Source organism: Vulpes vulpes, chromosome 7, assembly GCF_048418805.1.
Source record: "Vulpes vulpes isolate BD-2025 chromosome 7, VulVul3, whole genome shotgun sequence".
NCBI lineage: Eukaryota > Metazoa > Chordata > Mammalia > Carnivora > Canidae > Vulpes > Vulpes vulpes.
In genome coordinates this window covers 11,010,736-11,037,218 of record NC_132786.1, presented here as the reverse complement: position 1 = coordinate 11,037,218, position 26,483 = coordinate 11,010,736, and the positions used below count along the sequence as shown (strand labels likewise).

General features: G+C 41.2%; 1 protein-coding gene across 1 annotated transcript in view; it reads left to right on the top strand.

The window, feature by feature from the left end:
* LOC140599614 (uncharacterized) overlaps window positions 1-26,483 on the top strand; it is a 136,018-nt gene that overhangs the window by 95,261 nt on the left and 14,274 nt on the right. Inside the window, exons 9-11 of the mRNA XM_072762956.1 lie at window positions 553-678; window positions 2,442-2,551; window positions 16,296-16,472. Coding sequence (XP_072619057.1) covers window positions 553-678; window positions 2,442-2,551; window positions 16,296-16,472 — 413 coding nt within the window. The remainder of the gene's footprint in view (window positions 1-552; window positions 679-2,441; window positions 2,552-16,295; window positions 16,473-26,483) is intronic.

Here is a 26,483-nt window from a genome sequence, read left to right as displayed (position 1 = left end):
ATATACTTAATTTTTTTTTTAATTTTTATTTATTTATGATAGTCACACAGAGAGAGAGAGAGAGGCAGAGACACAGGCAGAGGGAGAAGCAGGCTCCATGCACCGGGAGCCCGACGTGGGATTCGATCCCGGGTCTCCAGGATCGCGCCCCGGGCCAAAGGCAGGCGCCAAACCGCTGCGCCACCCAGGGATCCCAAAAATATACTTAATTTTAACTGAGAGAAAAAAATACTCTATTTTAACTGAAGTAAATATATTTCCCAATCACCAATGCAGCTAGGTATGGCTATGTACCCAAGCTGTAAAGTGAACTACAAGCATAAATGTATGTGCCTTCCAGCACTGTCCTTAGAAATCAGGGTGGGATCACACTCTTCATTTCACCACTCTTTCCTATTAGCTGACATGTAGTCATGACCACCAGAGCTTCTGCAGATGTCTTGTACAAGAGATAAAAGCCAGCAGATGAAGAGGGCAAATTAACAATATAGAAGGAAACTGAGTTGGTGAAATCACGGAGCTAATCTACTGTTTTGTTTTCGGCACTTACAGTGAACCTAATCCAACGTCCTTTCACAAAACAAACATGACAGGAAGAGAACAGGACCTTTTTGTAGCACGAGAGAAATTACTGTGTGGCTCCAGATTGCTGGAATGCTGGAAAAAGCTTGCTGAAAAGTAAGTTCAAGTGGACCCGAGGAGACACACATCACAATGCAACATGGAGACTATAAAATCAGTAGCTATGAGATGTGATCTACACACAGAAAAAATGACAAACTCCAGTTAGATCTGGAACTTACTTAAGAAACTCAGAATTTCCAATTTATAATGTAAGCCACAACTTATTTTCTTTATTTTGCTAGAACCTAAAACCATGAAAATGGAAAGATTCTGAAGCTGAGTTCTGAGGGGACAAGTGACATGGTGAAGCTTAGCTCTATTAGACATGAAAGATACCAAATGAAGTGGAGAAGCTCAAAGCTAAATTTCAGGAACAATGAGGGCAGACTCTAGCATTGTAGAAAACATTTTTGCCTGAGAAGAAGATGGAAGAAGGATAGTGACAACTCAGGAGAAAATGACAAAAGTACCTAACATTTACTAAATCCTTCCTGAGACAAACAATGTTAACCGCTAATGGATTGCAAACTTGCCCATCATTTACTTCTACCCTTATCAAAAGCCTTCATTTATGCTCCCTGTGTGAAAATCTCCCCTTGGGAATATACTTTCGAATTTGTGAGTGTAGTTGATGAGACAATGGGACAAATACAAGTTGTCTGTACACATTCTCTTTACAGCCAGATTTTCTACATGCACTTAATAAAGCAAGACCTACCTAGGGCTGAACTTTTGTCTGTTTTTTTTTTTCTTTTATTAATTATCTTCAATTGGGATCATCCTAGATCATAAGAGGTAATAGATTATTATTGAATTAGTTTAAATTATCTGCCCAGTTTTTATTATCTTTTTAAAGACTAGATTGAGGCTAATTCTGAATTACAAAGTCCAAGATAACACATATTCTATAAGTATACAATCCAAAAGCACTTTACTACTATGAAAAATAATTTGTGGCTCCTCAAAAAAGGTAAACTTAGAATTGCCTTATAACTCAGCAAGCCAATTCTTGGATATATATCCAAAATAACTGAAAAGAAGTGTGTCAAACAAAAACTTGTACATGTATGCTTCATCATAAGTCCTATACTGTGAAATACATTTCGTGTGAAAGCACAGATATGTCTGTAATCTCATTTTCCTAGTATATGCTTTAATTTATCCTCTAAGCACACCCTGGTAAATTATAAAGTGGCTAAATCTTATAGTCTGTGCATAAATCTATATCCATTTCCATATCCATATTTGTGTTCATGTTTATATCTCTATTCTACCACCTTTGGAGTGATAGAATTACGAAATTTTGAAAATCATACAGAATTGTATTATTTGCATGCATAAAGCTTACAGTAGTTCAAAGCAAAAGAAACATATGAAAGGTAAAGAAGAGCATTTCATAATCATACAGTGGTCAATTGCCAAGAAAAAAATAATTCTTAACATGTATGTGCCTAAGAGCATTAAGCCATATGAAACAATAATAATTTTCCCAAATTATTGTCAGACCCCAAACCATAGAACCAGGAAGATCAGAAAACATCAAGTAAGATAGAGACCATAAACATAAAATGAAAGTTAAAGAAAAAAAATCTTGAATCAAGACAGAGGAACGAAGGTAGAAAAACACTACTGAGAGAGGAGCAAAGAATTATATCTGACTTTTGCTTAGAAACAATGCAAGCAAGAAAGTAATAGAATGAAATATTTAGTATTGGTGCGGGGGAAATTGGCATAAAAACAGACACAGAGAACCTAGAATTCTGTACCCTGTGAAATTATCCTCCAAGAATGAAAAAGAAATAATTTTATAGGTAAAGAAAATTGAAGGAATTTATTGCTAGTGGACCTGTCTTGCAAGAAATGCTTAAAGAAGTTCTTCAGAGAGAAGGAAAATTACATAGGCCAGAAACAGATCTACACAAGCCAGGTAAGAGTACCAGAGAATACGTAAGTAAAGGTAAAATCAACATTTGTGTATTTCTTATTCTTAATTGTTCTAACAAATTAAGTGTTTCTTCAAAATAATATAGCAACAATGTATTTATGTATGTACTTATATATACACATAAATGTTTATGCATGTTTATGTATAAGTAAAATGCACATCAGAAATGGTAAAAGGAGTGGATAGAAGGAATTAGAAATATTTTGTTATTATATGGTATTTCACTAGCCATGAATTGTTACGGTGTTATTTGAAGTGAACTTTGCATAATTTATATAATAAACATTATATGAGTATATTGCAAACTCTAGAACAACCTCTTTAAAAGGTTTCTAAAAACTGACATGATGAGAAGGAAGAAAAAAGAAATCATATAAAATATTCAATTAAAATTACAAAATGCAGGAAAAAAGAGGGAAAGACAAATAGAAACAACAAACTAGGTAAAAAATAGTGGTAACCAAAATGTTAGATATAAAGACATAATGATACAGGGATCAATTTTCACTATATCAATAACATATAACAAATCAATAAAAATAAATAATTATTTAAATGTCCATGACTTAAATATGCCAATTAAAAAATGGGGATTGTCTCCTAAAATTTGTTGGGAACCACAAAAGAGCCTGAATAGCCAAAGCAAACTTGAAGAAAAAAAAAAAAAAGCAGAGCAGGAGGCATCACAATTCCAGACTTGAAGTTATATCACAAAGCTTCTTGTGATCAAGACAGTAGGATACTGGCACAAAAATATATAGATCCATGGAACAGAATAGAAAATCTAGAAATGGACCACAACTATATGGTCAACTAATATTCATAAAAGTAGGAAAGAATATCCAATGGGAAACAGTCTCTTCAACAAGTGGTGTTGGAAAAAAAAGAAACAAAAAAAAAAACAAGTGGTGTTGGGAAAACCGGACAGCCACATGCAAAAGAATGAAACTGAACCCCTTTATTACACCATACACAAAAATAAATTAAAAATGGATAAATGACTTAAACGTGAGACAGGGAACCATCAAAATCCTAGAGGAGAACATAGGCAGTAGCCTCTTTGACATTGGCTCTAGCAATGTCTGACTAGACACATCTCCTGAGGCAAGGCAAACAAAAGCAAAAATAAACCATTGGGACTTCATCAAAAGGAAAAGCTTCTGTATGGTAAAGGAAACCATCAACAAAATTAAAAGGCAGCCTATGGGATGGAAGAAGGTATTTGCAAATGACATATCTGATAAAGGGTTAGTTTCCAAAATCTAATAAAGAACTTGTCAGACTCAACACCTCAAAAATAAATAATCTAGTTAAATGGGCAGAAGACATGAATAGACATTTTTCCAAAGACATAAGGATGTCCAACAGACACTTAAGTGCTCAGCATCACTCATTATCAGGGAAATGCAAATCTAAGGACAATGAGATATCACGACACATCAGTGAGAATGGCTAAAATTAACAACTCAGGAAACAACAGGTGTTGGCAAGGATGTAGAGAAATGGCTACCCTCTTACGTTGTTAGTGGGAATGCAAACTGTGCAGCCACTCTGGAAAACAGTATGGGGTTTCCTCAGAAAGTTAAAAATAGAACTACCCTACAACCCAGCAATTGCATGACTAGGTATTTATCCAAGGGGTACAAAAATACAGATTCAAAGGGGCACATGCGCCTTAATCTTAGATAATAGCAGTATTATCTACAATAGCCAAATTATGGAAACAGCCCAAATGTCCATTAACTGATGAATGAATAAAGAAGATGTGAGATTATATATATAGATACAGATATATTCCATTATATGTAAAATGGAATATTACTCAGGTTAAAAAAAAAGAAATCTTGCCATTTGCAGTGATGTGCATGTAGCTAGAGTGTACTATGCTAAGTGAAAATATCAGTCAGAAAAATACAAACACCGTATGATTTCACTCATATGTGGAATTTAAGCAACAAATAAACAATCATAGGGGGAAAAAAGAGAGGCAAACCAAGAAACAGATTCTTAACTGTAGAGAACAAACTGATGGTTACTGGAGAGGAGTGGTGGTGGGTTAAATAGGTTTTGAGGATTAAGGAATACAATTGTGATGAGCACAGGATGTTGAATGGAAGTTTTGAATAACTAAAATGTACACTTGAAACTGAACATAGAAATTGTCAGAGTGGATGAAAAACAAGACCCCAGGATGCCTGGGTGGCTCAGTGGTTAGGCGTCTGCCTTGGACTCAGGGCATGATCCTGGAGTTCTGGGATTGAGTCCCACATGAGGCTTCTCACAAGGGAGCCTGCTTCTCCCTCTGCCCATGTCTGTCATGAATAAAAACAAAAACAAAAACACACATACACACACACAAAAACCTAAGACCTTACTAATGTGTTGTCTGCAAGAAATTTACTTTAAACATAAAAACATATATAAATTAGGGGCACTTCTATGGCTCAGTTGGTTAAGCCTACAACTCTCGATTGCAGCTCAGTTCTTGATCTCAGGGTTGCGAGTTCAAGCCCCACAATGGGTTCCACGCTGGGCATGGAGCCTACATACATGTAATATATGTGCCATGCTATAACTAATCAAAGAAAACAGAAATAGCAAAATTAATTTCAGACAAATTAGACTTTATAGCAAGTGTTATCAGGAATAAAGAGAGGCATTACATAGTGATAAGGGGGCCAATTCTCCAAGCAGACATGGCAATCTTTAACACATATGTGTCTAAGAACACAGTGTCAAAATACATGAGAAAGACTGATAGAACAGCATGGATAAATAGGTGAATCCATCATTATCATTGATTATTTTAACACTAGTCTATCAGAAATAGAGGCAGAAAATCACTAAGGACATGGCTGACCTCAACAATACCATCAGCCAAATATAATTGGTATGTATAGACTACTTTCTCCTACCGGAGCAGAATACAGATTCTTCTCAAGCTCACACAGAACATTCACCAAGATAGACCACATTCTTGATCATAAAACACACCTCAACAAATTTAAAAGAAATCATATGATATCTGCTTTGAGACTATAATGAAATTAAACTAGGAATCAATAATAGATAACTGAAAAATCCCAAAATATGTGGAGATTAAAAAACACACTTCTAATTATCAAAGAAATCTCAAGAGGAATTATATGTATATATAAAGTTACATATATAACTAAGTGAAAATGTAACACAATTTGTCAAAACCTGTGGGATACAGGAAAAGCAGGTCTTATTTGAAAATTTTATGGCGCTAAATGCATATATTAAACAATAAGGAAAATCTAAAAATCAATAATACAAGTGTACATCTTAGTAAACTAGACAAAGAAAAGCAAATTAAATATGAAGTAAGCACTGGAAAAGGAAGGAGATAGATATAGATCTTTTGATATGTAGATGATAGATCTCTAGATATATCACATATCAAGATCTAGATAGATGATAGATAAATAAATAGATAACTGGATAGATAACAGGTAGATGGTACATACATACATGATAGAGTTCTAGAAAGATATAGAACTATCTCTAGATACAGATGTAAATATATCATATAAATATGTCACATATATACAGTGATAAATAAATGATAGATAGATGATACATGCATACACCTATGATAGAGATGCAGGGCCCTTGGGGGCCCATCTGTCATGAGCATGCTATGAAGGCATGTAGTGTCTTTCTACAACGTCAGCTTTATTCAAGCATAAAGCAAAGTTAAGTCACAATTATAAAGCAGGTTCAGGATTCCAACCTCAATGACAATTTACCATGTGATTAAACTTGGCTTCTTACACACAAAAGCAGGATAGAAGACAAGCCACACAACAAACAAGATAACAGAAGGGTGCAGGAAGTTAATGAACCAAACACAAAGTCAGTCTGTGGGCACCCGGTTGAGATAAGGCCTTAGTCTGGTCTGGGCCAGCTCTTGGCATTTACTGCTTCCAACGTTCATGCAACAAAGGATCTAAGTTCTGTTTGGAGATCAACTGGTCAGAGCCTTCAGTGGCAGTTGCCTTTTTGAAGTGGTCAGACATAGAGGGGTCAGATCTAAAGACTCTGATACTTTGCGGCCAAAATCGTTCCCTTTTTAAAGGTATTTAATGAGTTTTGGGTCTCTGCAGACCTCCTCTGGTTCTGCTTGTCATCAGTTCTGGGGTGTCAGCTGATGCTGGTCCTGGTGATATCTCCTAAGTGCAGTACCTTAACTGCTTGCATCATTGCTTGACACAGGCCCTTGCTTGACAAAGGCTCCTGCTTGACATGAGAGAGTCCATTTTGCTCTCTACACTCAGATTTGTTGGGGAACTGGGAATAGAAGTTAGGATGACAGAGTTAAGAGAAGACACAATAAATGGGACAAGTGGAGCCAATCACCATACTCTTGAACCATAGTCCATGTAATGCTGAGATACCATGTTGGAGTGAGGGAGCTCCCTATCCCTTGATATGAGGGTAAACCCATCAGGCTCCTACTAGAGTTGGAGGCTGGACTGGCACTGACCCTCCTGTGCCCCCATTACCCTAATTGTGATCTGTCATTCTCAATAAATCATTTAATTCCACTCTTACTAGGTAGGTTCGCCTAAAATGTTTGTATTCATTCCCTTCATTTTAATACATATAGAATTTCCACTCACAGAATGCTAATCTAGAAAGAAGCTTTTTTTAGTACAGTAGCTATTAGCCCTATGTAACTAGTGCTTCTGAGGACCTGGTATTTTATTTTCTTTTAATTACTTTAAACTTAAAAAGTAATAATTTCCTCAGTAATTGAGAAAAATTTTAGTCTGTTCGAAGCATCTTAGGTATGTGAATCTCCTTTTCAACTATAAATTTATTTATTTATTTTTAAAGATTTATTTATTTATTTGGGAGAGAAAGAGCAGGCATGTGAGTGGGGGAAGTGCAGAAGGGAGGGAGAGAGAGAGAATCTCGAGCAGACTCCCTGCTGAGTGCAGAGCCCAAAGCGGGGCTTGAACTCATGATCCTGAGATCACAACCTGAGCCAAAATCAAGAATTGGACACAACCAACTGAGCCACCCAGGTGCCCCTCAACTATATATTTTATAAGATCAAAATACAGATTAAGGATTTCCCCTGAAAACTAAATGTTCCTGTGAAAACTGGAATGTTCTCTAAGTGAAAAGTATTCAATTTTGAAGACTTAGCACAAAAAGAAAGAAAATGGAAACCATTTCGTTAACATTTTCCATTCGATTATGTATTGAAATTGTATTTTGGATATACAGGGTTAAATAAAATATATTATTAGAGTCAATTTCACTTGTGTCTTTTTATGTTTCTTAGTGAAGCTACTAGAAATTTTTAAAATACGAATGTGGCTCCCACTGCAAGCCCTTGGAGATATTTACCTTAGACACTTTATACTTTCTCCCTCATGAGGTGGTATGCTGGCTTTTCACTTAACATTTTATGTAGTGTCACTCTTCAAATGTCTTGAAAACAAAGTTTAAAGCTCTCCTTGTTTACTAGAGGAAAGGAACCAGAAGGGATCCACGTGCTCAAACACTCTCTGGTGGGAACAGAAGTGAGAATGTTGAAGAGATCTGGAGTGGGACTTAGAGCACTAGAAATGGCAGGTCCTGTTCAGGAACAGTTGTCAGGGAGTCAGAAATTTTATTGTGTGACTGTGTGAGAGTAGAGTGCAGGCAAAGGGCACAGTTAGAGCAACTCAATATGATAGCTCCCGGGTTTGGGCTACTTGAGTTTAAATTAATTAAAATTAAAATTTCCATTCCCCATTCTAATAACCACATTCCAAGTGTGCAATTACTTCAAGAACCATATGAGTTACTTGTATTACTTCCCTAGGGCTGCTGTAACAGATTACCACAGACCCAGTTACTTAAAACATCAGAAACGGACTTGCTCACAGTTCTGGGGGCCAGAAGTCTGCAATCAGATGTTGGGAGGGCTATGCTCACTCTCAGGCTTTAGGGAAGAATCCAGTTCCTTGCCTCTTCCAGCTTCCAGTAGCTGTCAGTCCTCCTTGGCTCATGGCTACTATATTCCTACAGCTTCCAGCTCCATGGTCTCATAGCCTCCTTTCTTCTGTGTCTTCTCCCCTGTATTTGTCTCAAAACTCTCTCTGCTCCTCTCGCAAAGATGTGCGTGATTGCATTAGGGCCCAGATAATCTAGGATAAGTAGTGCAACTCAGTATGGATCTTTAACTTAATCTAGGATAAGTAGAGCAACTCTTCTGGATCTTTAACTTAATCACGCCTATTGCCATATAAAGTAGTATTCACAGGTTCTGGGGATTTAGATGTGGGCATATCTTTGGGGCCACAATGCAACTCATTACAACATGTGTTGGTACAGATATACAACATTTTCACCATTGGAGAAAGTTCTTCTGCACAGGGCTGTAGAGGAAAGTTATGAAACAAGGGTCAAAACACTTGATGATAGAGATGCAATAAAACACCGGGACACCTGCACCCCGATGTTTGTAGCAGCAATGTCCACAATAGCCAAACTGTGGAAGGAGCCTCGGTGTCCATCGAAAGATGAATGGATAAAGAAGATGTGGTCTCTGTATACAACGGAATACTACTCAGCCATTAGAAACGACAAATACCCACCATTTGCTTCAACGTGGATGGAACTGGAGGGTATTATGCTGCGTGAAATAAGTCAATTGGAGAAGGACAAACATTATATGGTCTCATTCATTTGGGGAATATAAAAAATAGTGAAAGGGAATATAAGGGAAGGGAGAAGAAGTGTGTGGGAAATATCAGAGAGGGAGACAGAACATGAGAGACTCCTAACTCTGGGAAACGAACTAGGGGTGGGGGAAGGGGAGGTGGGCGGGGGGGTGGGTTGGCTGGGTGATGGGCTCTGAGGGAGATGAGCACTGGGTGTTGTTCTATATGTTGGCAGATTGAACACCAATAAAAAATTAAAAAAAAACAAATATTCCAATAATAAATTCCTGTCATAAAAAACAAACAAAAAACCCTTGATAAAGGTTCAGAAATAAGTCAGTAGCTGGTGAATCTAAGGCAGTAGGGGCAAATGTCAAAGGAATATGGGTTTTTTAAATTGTTGTAAAACTAAACAAACACATAACAAAATTTTCCATCTTTATCATTTTTAAGTGCGTGATATAGTCCTGCTAACTATATGTACATCATTATGCAAGAGATCCCCAGAACTTTTTTATCTTTCAAAATTGAAACTCTGTAGATTTTTAATGACTCCTCTCCCTTCTCCCTCCTGGCAGTCACCATTCTACTTAGTTCCTAAAAGTCTGACCACTTCAAATACCTCATATTAAGCTGTATTTGTCTTTTTGTGATTGGTTTACTTCACTTAGCATAATGTCCTCAGGGCTATGCATGCTGTTGCTCACAACAGGATTTCTTTCTTTTTAAGGGTGAGTAATAGTCCATTGTGTCTATGTATCAAGTTTTGCTTATCTATTCATCTTTCAGTGGGTCCTTAGGTTGCTTCCCCCCTAAAAGCAGGGGTTTTGCACGTGCTGCCAAAGTCAGGTCTGAAAACACCCAGGGAAGCCTTCTAGCATTCTTGCCCTCGAGGGTGGGAGGGCTCCGTCCCTGAGTCATCACAGAGACTGCTGGTGCCTTCCTGTCCCTAAGCTAGGGAGGGGCCTACCCCGATGGTGCACGTGCGCGGCGTGGGTGGCTCTCAGAGGGCTCAGCCCAGGGTTTCGCCGTCGTGGAGCGCGCTGGAAAGGTCTCAGGGGTCCAATCCCCCTAGAAGCATAGGCCACCCGCAGCCCAGGGTGCAGGACTGGTCAGAGGTTCGAGCATCTCGGTACCTTCTGCTCAGCGTTTTGTAGAGCAGGTAGGAAGAGGGTCAGGCGTGGTGAGACGTCTCCAGTGGGGTGGGGTGTGGGCGGCACAGAACCAGGGAACCAAGCCCTCGGCCGCCCTGGCTTTTCCTGACTCGGCACTGGGGGAACAGCGCAGCAGGGCCTGTCCTGTCGGCGGGACCTGCGGTGCCAGCATCTCATTGGCCAGGACTGGGCGGGGGGGCGGGAAGAACAGGAGGGACCAATCGGGGTGGGCCACCTGGGGGGCTGCTCCCGCGCAGGCGCAAGTCCTCGGCCCGCCCGGGAAGAGCCGCCTCCCCGACGGGGCAGCGGGTGCGGGCCGAGGTGGGTGCGTGCGGGCTCGCGGGCCACGCAGCCGGCCTGCTGCTGGGGGGAAGCGCGTTCCCTGTGGGGGAGGCCGGCGGCTGCCCCAGGCTTACAGCAGAGGCCATTGCGAGTCTCCTGGGAGGGGCCGGCGGTTCCCAGGTGGCAGGAAGGCCCCTCGGGTGGGGGCGCGCCTGGGGGCCGGCGCCCACCTGTGCAGGCGCCCGGACTGACTGCCTCCCGCTTCCCGCGGGGAACGGCCGTGGCCCCAGCCATGAGCCCAGCAGCTCGGCGCGGTCTTCTGCTGGCCTGCAGCCTGGCCTTCGCGCCGCTGCTCGCAGGTGAGACGAAGGGCCCCCTGCCCGCCGGCCGCCCCGGCTCCCTGCCCCGGCTCCCTGCCCCGGCTCGCTCCATGCTGCCCCCCGTCGGCCACGCGTCGGCCACGCGTCCCGCGGCAGCTGCTGGCTCAGCAGGGCGTCCACCTGCCGGGCAGACGAGGAGCCTGCGCCGGTGACCCACGGCCCGCTGACCGGTGCTGCCCCATGGCTCCCACGGCCCGCTGATCGCTGATGTCCTTGTAACTCCCACGGCCTGCTGACCACTGCTCCCTTCATACCTCCCACGCCGCTGACCGGTGCTGCCCCGTGGCTCCCACGGCCGCTGATCGCTGATGTCCTTGTAACTCCCACGGCCTGCTGACCACTGCTCCCTTCATACCTCCCACGGCCTACTGACCACTGCTCCCCTCATAACTCCCACGGCCGCTGACCGGTGCTGCCCCCGTGGCTCCCACGGCCCGCTGATCGCTGATGTCCTTGTAACTCCCACGGCCTGCTGACCACTGCTCCCTTCATACCTCCCACGCCGCTGACCGGTGCTGCCCCGTGGCTCCCACGGCCGCTGATCGCTGATGTCCTTGTAACTCCCACGGCCTGCTGACCACTGCTCCCCTCATACCTCCCACGGCCTACTGACCACTGCTCCCCTCATACCTCCCACGGCCTACTGACCACTGCTCCCCTCATACCTCCCACGGCCTACTGACCACTGCTCCCCTCATACCTCCCACGGCCTACTGACCACTGCTCCCCTCATACCTCCCACGGCCTACTGACCACTGCTCCCTTCATACCTCCCACAGCCCGCTGACCACTGCTCCCCTCATACCTCCCACGGCCGCTGACCAGGGCTGCCCTCCTAGCTCCCACGGCCTCCTGAGCACTGCTGCCCTGTGGCTCATGGCCTACTGACCACTGCTCCCCTCATACCTCTCACAGCCAACTGACCAGCTGCCCTCATGACTCTTACATCCTACTGACCAGTACTGAGCACAGAGTCTCAATCAACTACTTGGTCTCAAGCAAACCACTGAGGCAGTTCCTGCTTTCCTGACTTTAATAAGAGTTGTGACAAACTGAGGGGGGAAAATCAGAGAGGAAGACAAACCATGAGACACCATTAACTCTGGGAAACAAAGGGCTGTAGAATGGGAAGGGATGGGGGATTGGGGGACAGGCACTAAGGAGGGCAGATGATAGGATGAGCATTGGGGTTATTCTATATGTTGGCAAATTGAATTTAAGTAAAATATTTTTGTAAAAAGCCTGACTATGGGAGAAAGTAAAGGGTTGCCACTCCTTTGTTTAAGGAGTGCTTCTTGTTTGTTTTTCTCCAGAGGCACCTCCTATTGGGGGAAAGGAGGAGAGAAAATGTTCACCACCAAAATGTGAATCATGAGTCTTAAGTAGTTCTATTTCTTCATGGATTTCCCTGGGGGTTTGGGGTACCCTATGGACAGCCCCTAAGCACCCCTGGTTGCTCCAGATGTAGGACGTTCTCATCTACTTATGGGCACAAGTCACTCAATTAGTGCCACATAATCGTATTTAAGTTTACCTGGTTGTTTCGACCTCCATCATCCGTACTGTTCACTAATTCAGTGCCCAGAGGCCTTTACTGCTCATGGTCTCCTGTATGCCTTCCCTTCCTCCCTCTGCCTCTTGAGTTCCCATCTTGTTTGATAGGAAGGGGTAGAGCTGCCTGAAAATAGACACCCCTCCTCCCCGCCCCTCCCACCTACCCCCTACTGGCAGGCCAACCACCACAATAAAGAGTGATCACTTAACAAGAGGAAATGAGTCAATTTAGAACTTCTGACAAAATTTAAAAGGTTAGCATAATTATAGATAAAATTTCAGGTCTTTCTCCATTGCTTTCCTCCTCTGCTGTGCATCCTAATAAAAGATTACAGAAGATCACTTGTTTTACTGATTTTGGGAACAGGTCTTAGTAAAATGTGGAAGTTTATGCTGAGCTTTCAACCTTTAGTGCTCTTCTTCTTTCCACTAATTCCTATTTTCCTCTATATTTTTCTCCTCCAGAATTCAAAGCCAGTTTCACTGAGTTTTCCCATCAAATTCCTCTCACAGTGAAGAACTGAGTGCCATTAATCTGTCCCAGGTGCTCTGCATTCTAACAAAAACCAAATCCCAAGTAAAATATGGACAGTTGCTTTTAATTACACCAAGAATTGAGTTCCAGCCAGAATGTGATATTAAAGAACATGTAGCTACATATGTTAATTTTTTTAGTTGTGTTTATTTTTTACTTTTAGTTTTCCCTTGACTGATTAAAAGAGTAATGTAGAAGTTTATCAAGAAATCCTTTAGTATCTCACCAACTCTGGTAGGGACCCATCAGGGGCCCTCCTCTAAAGGTAGATAGAACTTTTGTTTATGGTCATGCAAAGACAATTCAGAGGATAACTGGAATGAGGATTGAAATAAAGGAGGGTAGAGGGAAGCAGTAAGATTATGTCAGTCTTACAGTCTTTTGTGCTAGGTATGTCTTATGTCTTTTTAAATTTTTATCACTTTTTTTTTTTTTTTTTTTGCTGTGAGTTTCAGTGAAGTTATTTTTGGAATTTTGAAGCCTTTGCTTTTAAGTACACTTCTTTTTTTTTTTTTTTTAAGTACACTTCTTAAGTGACCTTATCTAATTGGAACATTCCTCATAATGGCCATTGTAATTCTGGGTTGTAATTCCCCTGAAGGCTGGCAGCAGTTTGGTAGGACCCTAACTTCAAATGAAGTTTAAACCACATTTCTGTCTGGCCATATCTAGTCATGAATAGAGCATAGCTAACATTTCTCTCTGGTCTTATTTTGGGGGACCCCAGCCTGACAGTTACCAAGCCACATTCTTCAGGACACAAAACAAGCTTGCAGATTTTTATGGCTTCCAGGATCATAGTTCTTAGATATAAAATAAGCCGGTGTATGAGAAGATGGATCACTTAACTCTTTGGATTTTAAAAATCCCCTTCTCTTATTATTTAGTTATTCTTTTTCTTTTTATTTTTCAAGATTTTATTTATTTGAAAGAGAGAGCACAAGATGGGGGAGGAACAGAGGGAGAGGGAGAAACAGACTCCCCACTGAGCAGGGAACACCACGTGGGGCTCAATATCAGAATCCTGGGATCCCTACCCAAGCTGAAGGCAGGGGCTCAACCAACTGAGCCGCCCAGGCGCCCCTAGTTACTATTTTTCTTCTACCCAAGCCTTTGCATCATGCACACAGTAACAGAATCCAGCAGTACTGAGGAGATAGCAGTGTGGATGCCAGCAGTAGCTAAAGAACTAGGGGCTGGGGCAGGATTGAACCAGCACACCTGCCACAGCCATTCCCAACATGGACTCTGAGAACAGAACCAAGGACTGACTGAGCATGAGAAGTGACAGCAAAGGGGCCAACAGAAGACCCTGTGTGCACCACCAGCAGTCTTCAGAGTGGACTGACCCAGGGGACTATAGGTGGTGGGGCCCTACAGACTGGAACTGGGAAAGGAATTAAGCCGGCAAACCCCACTAAGTGACTGAACTAAGGGCTAACAACTGGCACTCTGTTGGTCCCTTTTCTCAATATAGACTGATCATTCACTCTGGCCTGGAGAACCAATTAGATCAGGAGCTTGGAGCAAAGACAGCAGAGCTCCGAGTAGTTACCATAGCCCTCAGAAACTCAAAGACAGTGAACTCAAAAGGGTTTTCAGGGTGCCATGCCTGTGTTTCTCACGTTCCCTGAATCTGTTAGAAACACACAAATTCAACCGAGTAAATCTGAAGGTCTGATTGGCTTCTGTAAACACTATAAATCAGACAGCATCCCATATAATAAGTAGAGAGGAGCTCTGCAGAGCTGCAGGAAAGGAAAGGAGATAATTTTAAAGGCAGAGAGAGGGCATTACAAAAAGGGATTCTGTATTAGCAAGAAATGCATCGTTTCAGCAAGGTCAGCCTCTAAAAGGGAAGGAGTCTCTCAGGTGATGGCCTCCTCGTGTTGGCCAGAAATTTCCAGTTTTTGGCTGGTTCAAGATTTCCTTGCTGAACAGTTGAAACTACAGTTATGTTGGGTATAAAATCTTGGTTTCCTGATGGGGCCTTAATCTAAGTGACTCCATATCTCCATTTTGGGCCTGTGGTTTTTTTTTTTAACAGTAGTTCTATTTTTAATTTTTCTAAGGATTCTGTATATTGTTGTACACAGTGGCTGTGCCAATTTATAGTCCCAACAGAAGTGCACAATTTTTCTACATCCTCAGCAGCATTTGTTATTTCTTGTCTTTTTGATGGAATTCTAACAGGTGTGATGTCATGGTGATTTTGATTTGCATTTTCCTAATGACCAATGATTTTGAACGTTTTTTTGTATACCTGATGACCATTCTTATATCTTTGGGAAAATGTCCATTTAGGTTTTTGCTTACTTTTTAATTCAGTTTTTTTTTTTCTGTTTTGTTTTGTTTTTGTTTTTTTTTGCAGGTCTTCCTTCCCCATTCTTCAGGGGCAAAAGCAAATTTTAGAACATATTTTTTTCCTATTCCTTCTCATTGTTTTTATTTAGTTTTATTTATTTGTTTTTAGTTGTATACATTTTTAAGTAAGAATTATATGCCCTGTGATCTTTATAATACTGAATTATTCTGCACAAGCAAATGGAAGTAAATCTGTTTTAGGCCTCCATTTTAGCAGTTACCCCTTTGGGGCACCTGGGTGGCTCAGTTGGTTGAGCATCCAACTCTTGATTTTGGATCTGGTCATGATCTTGGGGTCAGGAGACCAAGCCCTAAATTGGGCTCCACACTCAACAGAGAGTCTGCATAGAATTCTCCCTCTGCCCCTCCTCCCACTCAAGCTCTCTCTCTCTCTCTCTAAGATAAATAAATAGATAAATAGATAAATTATACTTTCAATGAGGCTTTTCCTGACCACCTTAAGAATTGCAACCACACCCTGTACTTCCTATCCTTTCTGTTTCTCTTTCCAGTATTTATCATTGTCTTACATACCACATATTTTCCTTCTTTCTTTCTTTTCATCTATCTCCCCCACCAGAAAGCAAGCTCTATGAAGGCAGGGATTTTTGTGGCAACTCCTCTGTTGAGTCTCACCTCTAGAACACTGGGGAGGGGTGTAGGGGAGGGTGAAGAGAGCAGACCCAAGTTCTAAGTCTGCTTTGTGAGCATGGGTATGTTTGCCTGTCTGTGACAAATAGCGAGCCTGTTTTGTTTTGTTTTGTTTTTAAACAGCTTCCTGGGAGATTAAGATGAATGACTTCGAAGAGAAGGACGTTGATGAATTCAACTCCAATGGTTTTAAGTGCCCAACATGCTTTGCAGTGATGGAAAGAAAGTGTGACAATGAGCTCAAGTGGTGCACAGCAGATAAGATGAAGTGTGTTCAATTTTCTGGCATCATAAACACAGGTACGTTTCTAGTATGCAATATTGTGTAGATACAGTACAAGTGGTACTCTCTCATAAGCTTAGGGGTATGTGTCCCAAGGCGGGTGTTGAAGAGAAACGAGCTTTTGTCCAAATTTCTTAGAAACAAAGATACTATAGTAGCCTCATGCTGAAAATGTGTCTAACTGAGTTTCTCACATTCTATCATTTATTTATAAATTTTTACATGGTTTTATCAACAGTCTCTGCTAGCTTTGAGGAAGTTGGCTCAGCATATTGGATGAACCTTCATCCTCCTCTAACTTCCATTGTTTTCTTTTTAAACATGGGTAATTTGTGTTCTCCACTCCACTGGGGTTTTTAATCTTCAGAGTAGAAGCTTTGGAGAAAGGCAATGAGGAAAACATAAACTTGCTTCAGGGAGACTGTAAAGCTTAATTTATTCTACTTGCTTTTAAGAAATCCAACACAAAATTCTAAATTGAAGATACAAATTAGAAATGAATTAGAAGCAGTAATATAGTTCAGCATGAAAGGCAGGGGGAAGAATTTCAGGAGGGCTGGATTATTTGCATGGTTATTCTTTACCTTCTCAGTTTCGCCTGCTGACTCTGGGCGTTTAGCCTTCTTGGAGTTCATCCTAGGTGTTGAAATTAAAGGGGCTAGTCATGTCAGTTAGTCTCTTAGATACTTATGTTTCTACTTTCTATAATTTAGGTAGCAGAGGGATGCTTTGCTTTAAAATAGCAATCATTAAATGGATAAAGAAGATGTGGTTTATGTATACAATGGAATATTACTCAGCCATTAGAAACGACAAATACCCACCATTTGCTTCAACGTGGATGGAACTGGAGGGTATTATGCTGAGTGAAGTAAGTCAATCGGAGAAGGACAAACATTATATGGTCTCATTCATTTGGGGAATATAAATAATAGTGAAAGGGAATATAAGGGAAGGGAGAAGAAGTGTGTGGGAAATATCAGAAAGGGAGACAGAACATAAAGACTCCTAACTCTGGGAAACGAACTAGGGATGGTGGAAGGGGGGGGGGGAGGGGGGGGGGGAGAATGGGTGACGGGCACTGAGGGGGTCACTTGACGGGATGAGCACTGGGTGTTATTCTGTATGTTGGTAAATTGAACACCAATAAAAAATAAATTTATTAAAAAAATAATAAAAAATAAAATAGCAATCACTGGGTATGGATATGGCACCCACCCAGAGGAAGTAAAATGAAATTACGGAGAACATAGAGCTACCGCCATATGTTAGGATGTTTCTAAAGACACTTTGAAAGAGAGGGAAGCCAATCAGAATGATAGCTTTTAAATGGTTATTGTTAATTCTTAAAAGATGACTCAAACCAAGAATAAAAGGACATTAGATTTATGTTTCATCATGGAGGGTACACATAACTGTAACACAGGTACATGCAGCTCCTCACAAAGTCATTTGAAGATTAATAAGAACTAAGGACCAAGAACAAGTTCTTACTGCATCTTCATGAAATGTCTATAAAGACATGCTAGACCCACAATTGGTAATATGGACTGGAAATTTTTTTACTTAAAGAAGGTTTGGAAACTATTAACAATATTTGATTGAGATAGGTTGTGAGAGGATTTAGGCACCTGGAGGCTCTGTGGTTGGAGGACACCACTCCAGCCTATTGTCTCTGCCAGAGACAGTTGTGTTGGATGACACACACAAGTATGGCCTGGCTTACGTCTTACTCTAGTCCAGCCTGGGTGGGTCATACCTGGTGTATAAGAAAGGAGGAGGAGAAAGGCAGTCTTTTTTATTTTATTTTTATTTTTTTGTAGGTCTTAAAGACATTGCTATTGAAATGAAGAAATGCATACAAGCACACCTCTCTTCCCTTATATTCCCTTTCACTGTTATTTATATTCCCCAAATGAATGAGAACACACACTGTTTGTCCTTCTCCGATTGACTTACTTCACTCAGCATAATACCCTCCAGTTCCATCCACGTCGAAGCAAATGATGGGTATTTGTCGTTCTAATGGCTGAGGAATATTCCATTGTATACATAAACCACATCTTCTTTATCCGTTCATCTTTCGATGGACACCGAGGCTCCTTCCACAGTTTGGCTATTGTGGACATTGCTGCTAGAAACATCGGGGTGCAGGTGTCCCGGCGTTTCATTGCATCTGAATATTTGGGGTAAATCCCCAGCAGTGCAATTGCTGGGGAATAGGGCAGGTCTTTTTTTAACTCTTTGAGGAACCTCCACACAGTTTTCCAGAGTGGCTGCACCAGTTCACATTCCCACCAGCAGTGTAAGAGGGTTCCCTTTTCTCCACATCCTCTCCAACATTTGTGGTTTCCTGCCTTGTTAATTTTCCCCATTCTCACTGGTGTGAGGTGGTATCTCATTGTGGTTTTGATTTGTATTTCCCTGATGGCAAGTGATGCAAAGCATTTGCTCATGTGCACGTTGGCCATGTCTATGTGTTCCTCTGTGAGATTTCTCTTCATGTCTTTTGGCCATTTCATGATTGGTTTGTTTGTTTCTTTGGTGTTGATGTTAAGAAGTTCTTTATAGATCTTGGAAACTAGCCCTTTATCTGATATGTCATTTGCAAATATCTTCTCCCATTCTGTAGGTTGTCTTTTAGTTTTGTTGACTGTATCCTTTGCTGTGCAAAAGCTTCTTATCTTGATGAAGTCCCAATAGTTCATTTTTGCTTTGCTTTTGTTTCTTTTGCCTTCGTGGATGTATCTTGCAAGAAGTTACTGTGGCCAAGTTCAAAAAGGGTGTTGCCTGTGTTCTCCTCTAGGATTTTGATGGAATCTTGTCTCACATTTAGATCTTTCATCCATTTTGAGTTTATCTTTATGTATGGTGAAAGAGACTGGTCTAGTTTCATTCTTCTGCATGTGGATGTCCAATTTTCCCAGCACCATTTATTGAAGACTGTCTTTCTTTCAATGGATAGTCTTTCCTCCTTTATCGAATATTAGTTGACCATAAAGTTCAGGGTGCACTTCTGGGTTCTCTATTCTGTTCCATTGATCTATGTGTCTGTTTTTGTGCCAGTACCACACTGTCTTGATGACCTGAAATCTGGCATTGTGATGCCCCCAGATACGGTTTTCTTTTTTAAAATTCCCCTGGCTATTCGGATCTTTTCTGATTCCACACAAATCTTAAAATAATTTGTTCTAACTCTCTGAATAAAGTCCATGGTATTTTGATAGGGATTGCATTAAACATGTAAATTACCCTGGGTAACATTGACATTTTCACAATATTAATTCTTCCAATCCATGAGCATGGAATATTTTTCCATCTCTTTTGTCTTCCTCAATTTCTTTCAGAAGTGTTCTATAGTTTTTAGGGTATAGACCCTATACCTCTTTGGTTAGGTTTATTCCTAGGTATCTTATGCTTTTGGGTGCAATTGTAAATGGGATTGACTCCTTAATTTCTCTTTCTTCAGTCTCATTGTTAGTGTATAGAAATGCCGCTGATTTCTGGGCATTGATTTGGCATCCTGCCATGCTTCCAAATTGCTATATGAGTTCTAGCAATCTTGGGGTGGAGGCTTTTGTGTTTTCTATGTAGAGTATCATGTCATCGGCGAAGAGGGAGAATTTGACTTCTTCTTTGCCAATTTGAATGCCTTTAATGTCTTTTTGTTGTCTGATTGCTGAGGCTAGGACTTCCAGTACTATGTTGAATAGCAGTGGTGAGAGTGGACATCCCTGTCTTGTTCCTGATCTTAGGGGAAAGGCTCCCAGTGCTTCCCCATTGAGAATTATATTTGCTGTGGGCTTTTTGTAGATGACTTTTAAGATGTCGAGGAAAGTTCCCTCTATCCCTACGCTCTGAAGAGTTTTGATCAGGAATGGATGCTGTATTTTGTCAGATGCTTTCTCTGCATCTAATGAGAGGATCATATGGTTCTTGGTTTTTTCTCTTGCTGATGTGATGAATCACATTGATTGTTTTACGAGTGTTGAACCCGCCTTGTGTCCCGGTGATAATTCCTACTTGGTCATGGTGAATAATTTTCTTAATGTATTGTTGGATCCTATTGGCTAGTATCTTGTTGAGAATTTTTGCATCCATGTTCATCAGGGATATTGGTCTGTAATTCTCCTTTTTGGTGGGGTCTTTGTCTGGTTTTGGAATTAAGGTGATGCTGGCCTCATAGAACAAATTTGGAAGTGCTCCATCTCTTTCTATCCTTCCAAACAGCTTTAGGAGAATAGTTATGATTTCTTCTTTAAACGTTTGATAGAATTCCCCTAGGAAGCCATCTGGCCCTGGATTCTTGTGTCTTCGGAGGTTTTTGATGACTGCTTCAATTTCCTCCCTGGTTATTGGCCTGTTCAGGTTTTCTATTTCTTCCTGTTCCAGTTTTGGTAGTTTGTGGCTTTCCAGGAATGCGTCCATTTCTTCCAGATTGCCTAATTTATAGGCGTATAACTGTTCATAATATGTTTTTAAAATCGTTTGTATTTCCTTGATGTTGGTAGTGATCTCTCCTTTCTCATTCATGATTTTATTAATTTGAGTCTTCTCTCTCTTCTTTTTAATAAGGTTGGCTAATGGTTTATCTTTCTTATTAATTGTTTCAAAGAACCAACTCCTGGTTCTGTTGATCTGTTCCACAGTTCTTCTGGCCTCGATTTTGTTGTGTTCTGCTCGAATTTTAATTAACTGTCTTCTTCTGCTGTGTGTAGGATCTCTCTGCTGTTTTTTCTGTAGCTCCTTTATGTGTAAGGTTAGCTTTTGTATTTGAATTCTTTCCAGTTTTTGAATGGATGCTTGTATTGCGACGTATTTCCCCCTTAGGACTGCTTTTGCTGCATCCCAAAGATTTTGAACGGTTTTATCTTCATTCTCATTAGTTTCCACGAATCTTTTTAATTCTTCCTTAATTTCCTGGTTGACCCTTTCATCTTTTAGCAGGATGGTCGAAGCTGCACGTGTTTGAGTCCTTCCAAACTTCTTGTTGTCATTTAGTTCTAATTTCAAGGCATTATGGTCTGAGAATATGCAGGGGATTATCCCAATCTTTTGGTATCGGTTCAGACCCGATTTGTGACCCAGTATGTGGTCTATTCTGGAGAAAGTTCCATGTGCACTTGAGAAGAATGTGTATTCAGTTGCGTTTGGATGTAAAGTTCTGTAGATATCTGTGAAATCCATCTGGTCCAATGTATCATTTAAAGCTCTCGTTTCTTTGGAGATGTTGTGCTTAGAAGACCTATCGAGGGTAGAAAGAGCTAGATTGAAGTCACCAAGTATAAGTGTATTATTATCTAAGTATTTCTTCACTTTTGTTATTAATTGGTTTAAATATTTGGCAGCTCCCACATTCGGGGCATATGTATTGAGGATTGTTAAGTCCTCTTGTTGGATAGATCCTTTAAGTATGAGATAGTGTCCCTCTTCACCTCTCACTACAGTCTTTGGAGTAAATTTTAGTTTATCTGATATAAGGATGGCTACCCCTGCTTTCTTTTGAGGACCATTTGAATGGTAAATGGTTCTCCAACCTTTTATTTTCAGATTGTAGGTGTCCTTCTGTCTAAAATGAGTCTCTTGTAGACAGCAATTAGACGGGTCCTGCTTTTTTATCTAGTCTGAAACCCTGTGCCTTTTGATGGGGTCATTAAGCCTGTTCGCGTTCAGAGTTACTATTGACAGATATGAGTTTAGTGTCACCATGATATCTATTCAGTCCTTGTTTTTGTGGATTGTTCCACTGAACTTCTTCTTAAATGGGAATTTTAAGAGTCCCCCTTAAAATTTCTTGCAGAGCTGGTTTGGAGGTCACATATTCTTTCAGTTCCTGCCTGTCTTGGAAGCTCTTTATCTGTCGTTCAATTTTGAATGAGAGCCTTGCTGGATAAAGTATTCTTGGTTGCATGTTCTTCTCATTTAGGACCCTGAATATATCCTGCCAGCCCTTTATGGCTTTCTGGCCTTTCTGTGGAGAGGTCTGCTGGTACCCTAATATTCCTCCCCATAAAAGTCAGGGATTTCTTGTCTCTTGCTGCTTTAAGGATCTTCTCTTTATCTTTGGAATTTGCAGGCTCCACTATTAAATGTTGAGGTGTTGATTGGTTTTAATTGAGTTTGGAGGGGGGGGGATCTCTCTATTTCTTGGATCTGAATGCCTATTTCCCTTCCCAGATTAGGAAAGTTTTCAGCTATGATTTGTTCAAATACATATTGTGGCCCTCTGTCCCTTTCAGGGCCCTCGGGAACCTCAATTAAATGTAGGTTTTTCTTCCTGAGGCTGTTGTTTATTTCCCTTAATCTGTCTTCATGGTCTTTTAATTGTCTGTCTCTTTTTTTCTCAGTTTCCCTCTTTGCGATCAATTTGTCTTCTATGTCACTCACTGGTTCTTCCACCTCGTTAACCCTTGTTGTTAGGACTTCTAGTTTGGTTTGCATCTCATTCTATTGATTTTTAATTTCTGCCTGATTGGATCTAAATTCTGCAGTCATGAAGTCTCTTGAGTCCTTTATGCTTTTTTCTAGAGCCACCAGTAGCTTTATAATAGTGCTTCTGAATTGGCTTTCTGACACTGAATTGTAATCCAGATTTTGTAACTCTGTGGGAGAGAGGACTGTTTCTGATTTTCTTTTGAAGTGAGGTTTTCCTTCTAGTCATTTTGCTCAGTGCAGAGTGGCCAAAAGCAAGTTGTATTGGGAAAAGGAGAAAAAGAGAGGAGAGAAAGAACGAAAGAAAGAAAAGAGAAAAAGAAAAAAGGAGAAAAAAAGGAAAAAGAGAAGAAAAAGAGAAAGAAAGAGAAAGAAAGGGGAAAAAAGGGGTGGGGGAAGCAATCAGAAATCAAAAAGAAAAAAAACACGGGGGAATATCTTCTGATTCTGTATACTATAAGTCCCTTGACTTCCCCTGGAACTTGTCCGTCTAGCTGGTCTTCTGGGGGAGGGGCCTTTGTGCTGATTTTCAGGTGTTAGCACTTGGGGGAGCTGCTCTGCCCCCTGCCTGGTGCAGGGCTCAGTGGGGGTTGTTTACCCCGTGAGGCCCCAGGAGGAACAACCCCAGTGGCGGGGCCAGCTCTGCAGCTCTAGATTCAGCCCCCGCAGTAACTCCGGGGCTCTCCATCTGCAGGGCCTGGGGGCTCCCTGGCGGGGCCGCTGATCTGCTCAGCTCGGGGCCGGAGCGTCCTCGCTGTCCTGGGCCCTCCCGGCCTCTGCCTGTCCCGGGGGAGGCCGGATTCTGGGCTGGGTCCCGGCGCCCTGTGCTCCGGCGCCTGCGCTGTTGGATTCGCTCCCGCCCCGCAGCCCCCTCCGCGGAGCCGCCGCCCGAGCCCCTCCGAGCTGCTCTGGGTCCCACCGTGCGCGCTGCAGCCCTTAGGGAGCTCGGCGCACTCTCCCGGGGCGCAGGTGCCTGTTAGTGTCCCAGGGAGCCCGAGGGCATCCCTGCCCTCCTGGGTCCTGCTCCAACTCCCTGCGGGCGCCTTTCTGCCCGGGAAGGTCGGTGCAGCTCCTGCTCCTCCGGGACGGGGCTCTCCTGTCCTGGGGACACTCGCCCTGGCCTCAGCCCGGCTCCTCGCGGAGGCCCCTCCCCCTCGGAGGCCTTTTGTTTCTTTATTTCTTTTTCCCCGTCTTCCTACCTTGATAGAAGCGCGAACTCTTCTCACTATAGTGTTTTAGCTGTTCTCTCTTTACATCTCAGGCCGAATTCGTAGATTTTCAGGATGATTTGAAGGTGATCTAGGTACTTTGGGGGGACAGGTGATTTGGGGACCCTACTCTTCCGCCATCATGCCCCTCCTCCTCGAATGTACCACTTCAAATCTATATTTTTGTATCCTTTGGGTAAATATTTGGTAGTGCAATTGTTAGATCATAGGGTAGTTCTATATTTAACTTTTTGAGGAACTTTCATACTGTTCTCCAGAATGGCTGCTGCAGTTTGCATCCCACTGACACTACAAGAGGGTTCCCCCTTCTCTGCATCCTCTCCAACATCTGTTGTTTCCTTAGCCATTCTGACTTGCGTGAGGTGATATCTCATCGTGATCCTATGGTTCTTATCCTTTCTTTTATTAATGTGGTGTGTCATGTTGATTGATTTGTGAATATTGAGCTACTGTTGTGCCTTCAGGAATAAATCCTCCTTGATTGTGGTGAATGATTTTTTAAATGTATTGTTGGATTTGGTTTGCTGGTATTTTATTGAAAAATTTTGCATCCATGTTCATCAAGGATATTGGCCTGTAGTTCTGTTTTTTTTTTTTTTTTCTTTGTGGAGTCTATCTGATTTCGGTATCAGGGTAATGCTGGCCTCATAGAATGAGTTTGGAAGTTTTTCTCCCTTTTCTTTTTTTCTTTCTTTCTTTTTTTTTATTTTTTTAATGTTTAAGGAGAATAGGTATTAACTCTTCTTAAATGTTTGGTAGACTTTGTGAAGAGATCTGGCCCTGGACTTTTGCTTTTTGGGAGATTTTTGAGTATTGATTTACTGATTATAGGTCTGTTCAAGTTTTCTATTTCTTCCTGTTTCAGTTTTGGTAGTTTATAGGTTTCTAGGAATTTATCCATTTCTTGGAGGTAATCTAGTTTGTTGCCGTATAGTTTTTCATGATATTCTCATAATTGTTTTTATATCTGTGGCGTTTGTTTTCATTTCTCTCCTCTTAATTGTGATTTTATTTATTTGGGTCCTTTCTCTTTTCTGTAAGTCTGGCTAAAGGCTTATCAGTTATTGATTTTGTTCAAAGAAGAAGTTCCTGGTTTCATTGATCTGTTCTATTATTTTTGTGGTTTCTATATCATTTATTTCTTCTCTTATCTTTATTATTTCCTTCCTTTTCTTGGCATTAGACTTTATTTGTTGTTCTTTCTCTAGTTTCTTTAGGTTCAAGATTAGGATGTTTATTTGAGATTTTCTTGCTTCTTCAGTAGGACTGTGTTACTCTGAGGATTGGTTTTGTTGGATCCCAAAGGTATTGGACTCTTGTTTTCATGTTTATATGTTTCTGTGTATTGTTTATTCGTTGTTTGATTTCCTGGTTGACTCAATTTAGTAACATGTTGTCTAACCTCTGTGTATTTGTGATCTTTCCAAATTTTTCTTGTGGTTGACTTCTTGTTTCATAGTGTTGTAGTAAGAAAGGATGCATGGGAAAAAAAAGAAAAGATGCATGGTATGATTCATTATTTCTGTATCTTTTGAGGCCTAATGTAACCTAGTATAGGATCTATTCTGAAAATTATCCCATGTAACCTTGAAAAGAATGTGTATTGTGCTCTTTTAGGATGGAATATTCTGAATATATCTGTCAAGTCCATCTGTTCCAGTGTGTCATTTAAAGCTATTGTTTCCTTGTTGGTCTTCTGTTTAGATGACCTGTCCACTGACATAAGTGAAGTGTTTAAGTCCACTACTATTATTGTATTATAATCAATTTTTTTTTATTTTAAAAAAGATTTTATTTATTTATTTGACAGAGACAGAGAGAGAGAGAGAACAAGTGGGGAGAGTGGCAGAGAGAGAGGGAGAAGAGGGCTCCCCACCAAGCAGGGAGCTCTATCCCAGAACCCTGGGATCATGACCTGAGCTGAAGGCAGACACTAATTTAGCGGTGCCACCCAGACACCCCTAGAGATAAATTGTGTTCAGGCTCCTGATAATTCATTCTAAATAGTTTTTACTGGGAGATACTTTATAAAGTGACTTATTAGGTGGCCTCAGGAGGGGCCTGTTGATGTTGAGACAGTACTTTTCAGACAGGATGGTCAATGAGTAAACAAAGTGGCATTTGAAGAGTGGAGATAAGTAGGATCCATGCTGGTGAAGAGTGAAATCTTGTGATAACGAGATCATGTATAATGTAAACAAACCAAAGCTATCCAAACAGTGTCACAATGATTCCCCAGTGACTTAAAAAGCACAAATAGGAGTTATTATTCTGCTGGATTTTCAATTTTGAATTTTGCTCAATGTTAAGCGCAGAGAGGAAAATCTTACGCTGTTTTCCTGGATGCTCTGGGTGCAGTTGGACAGT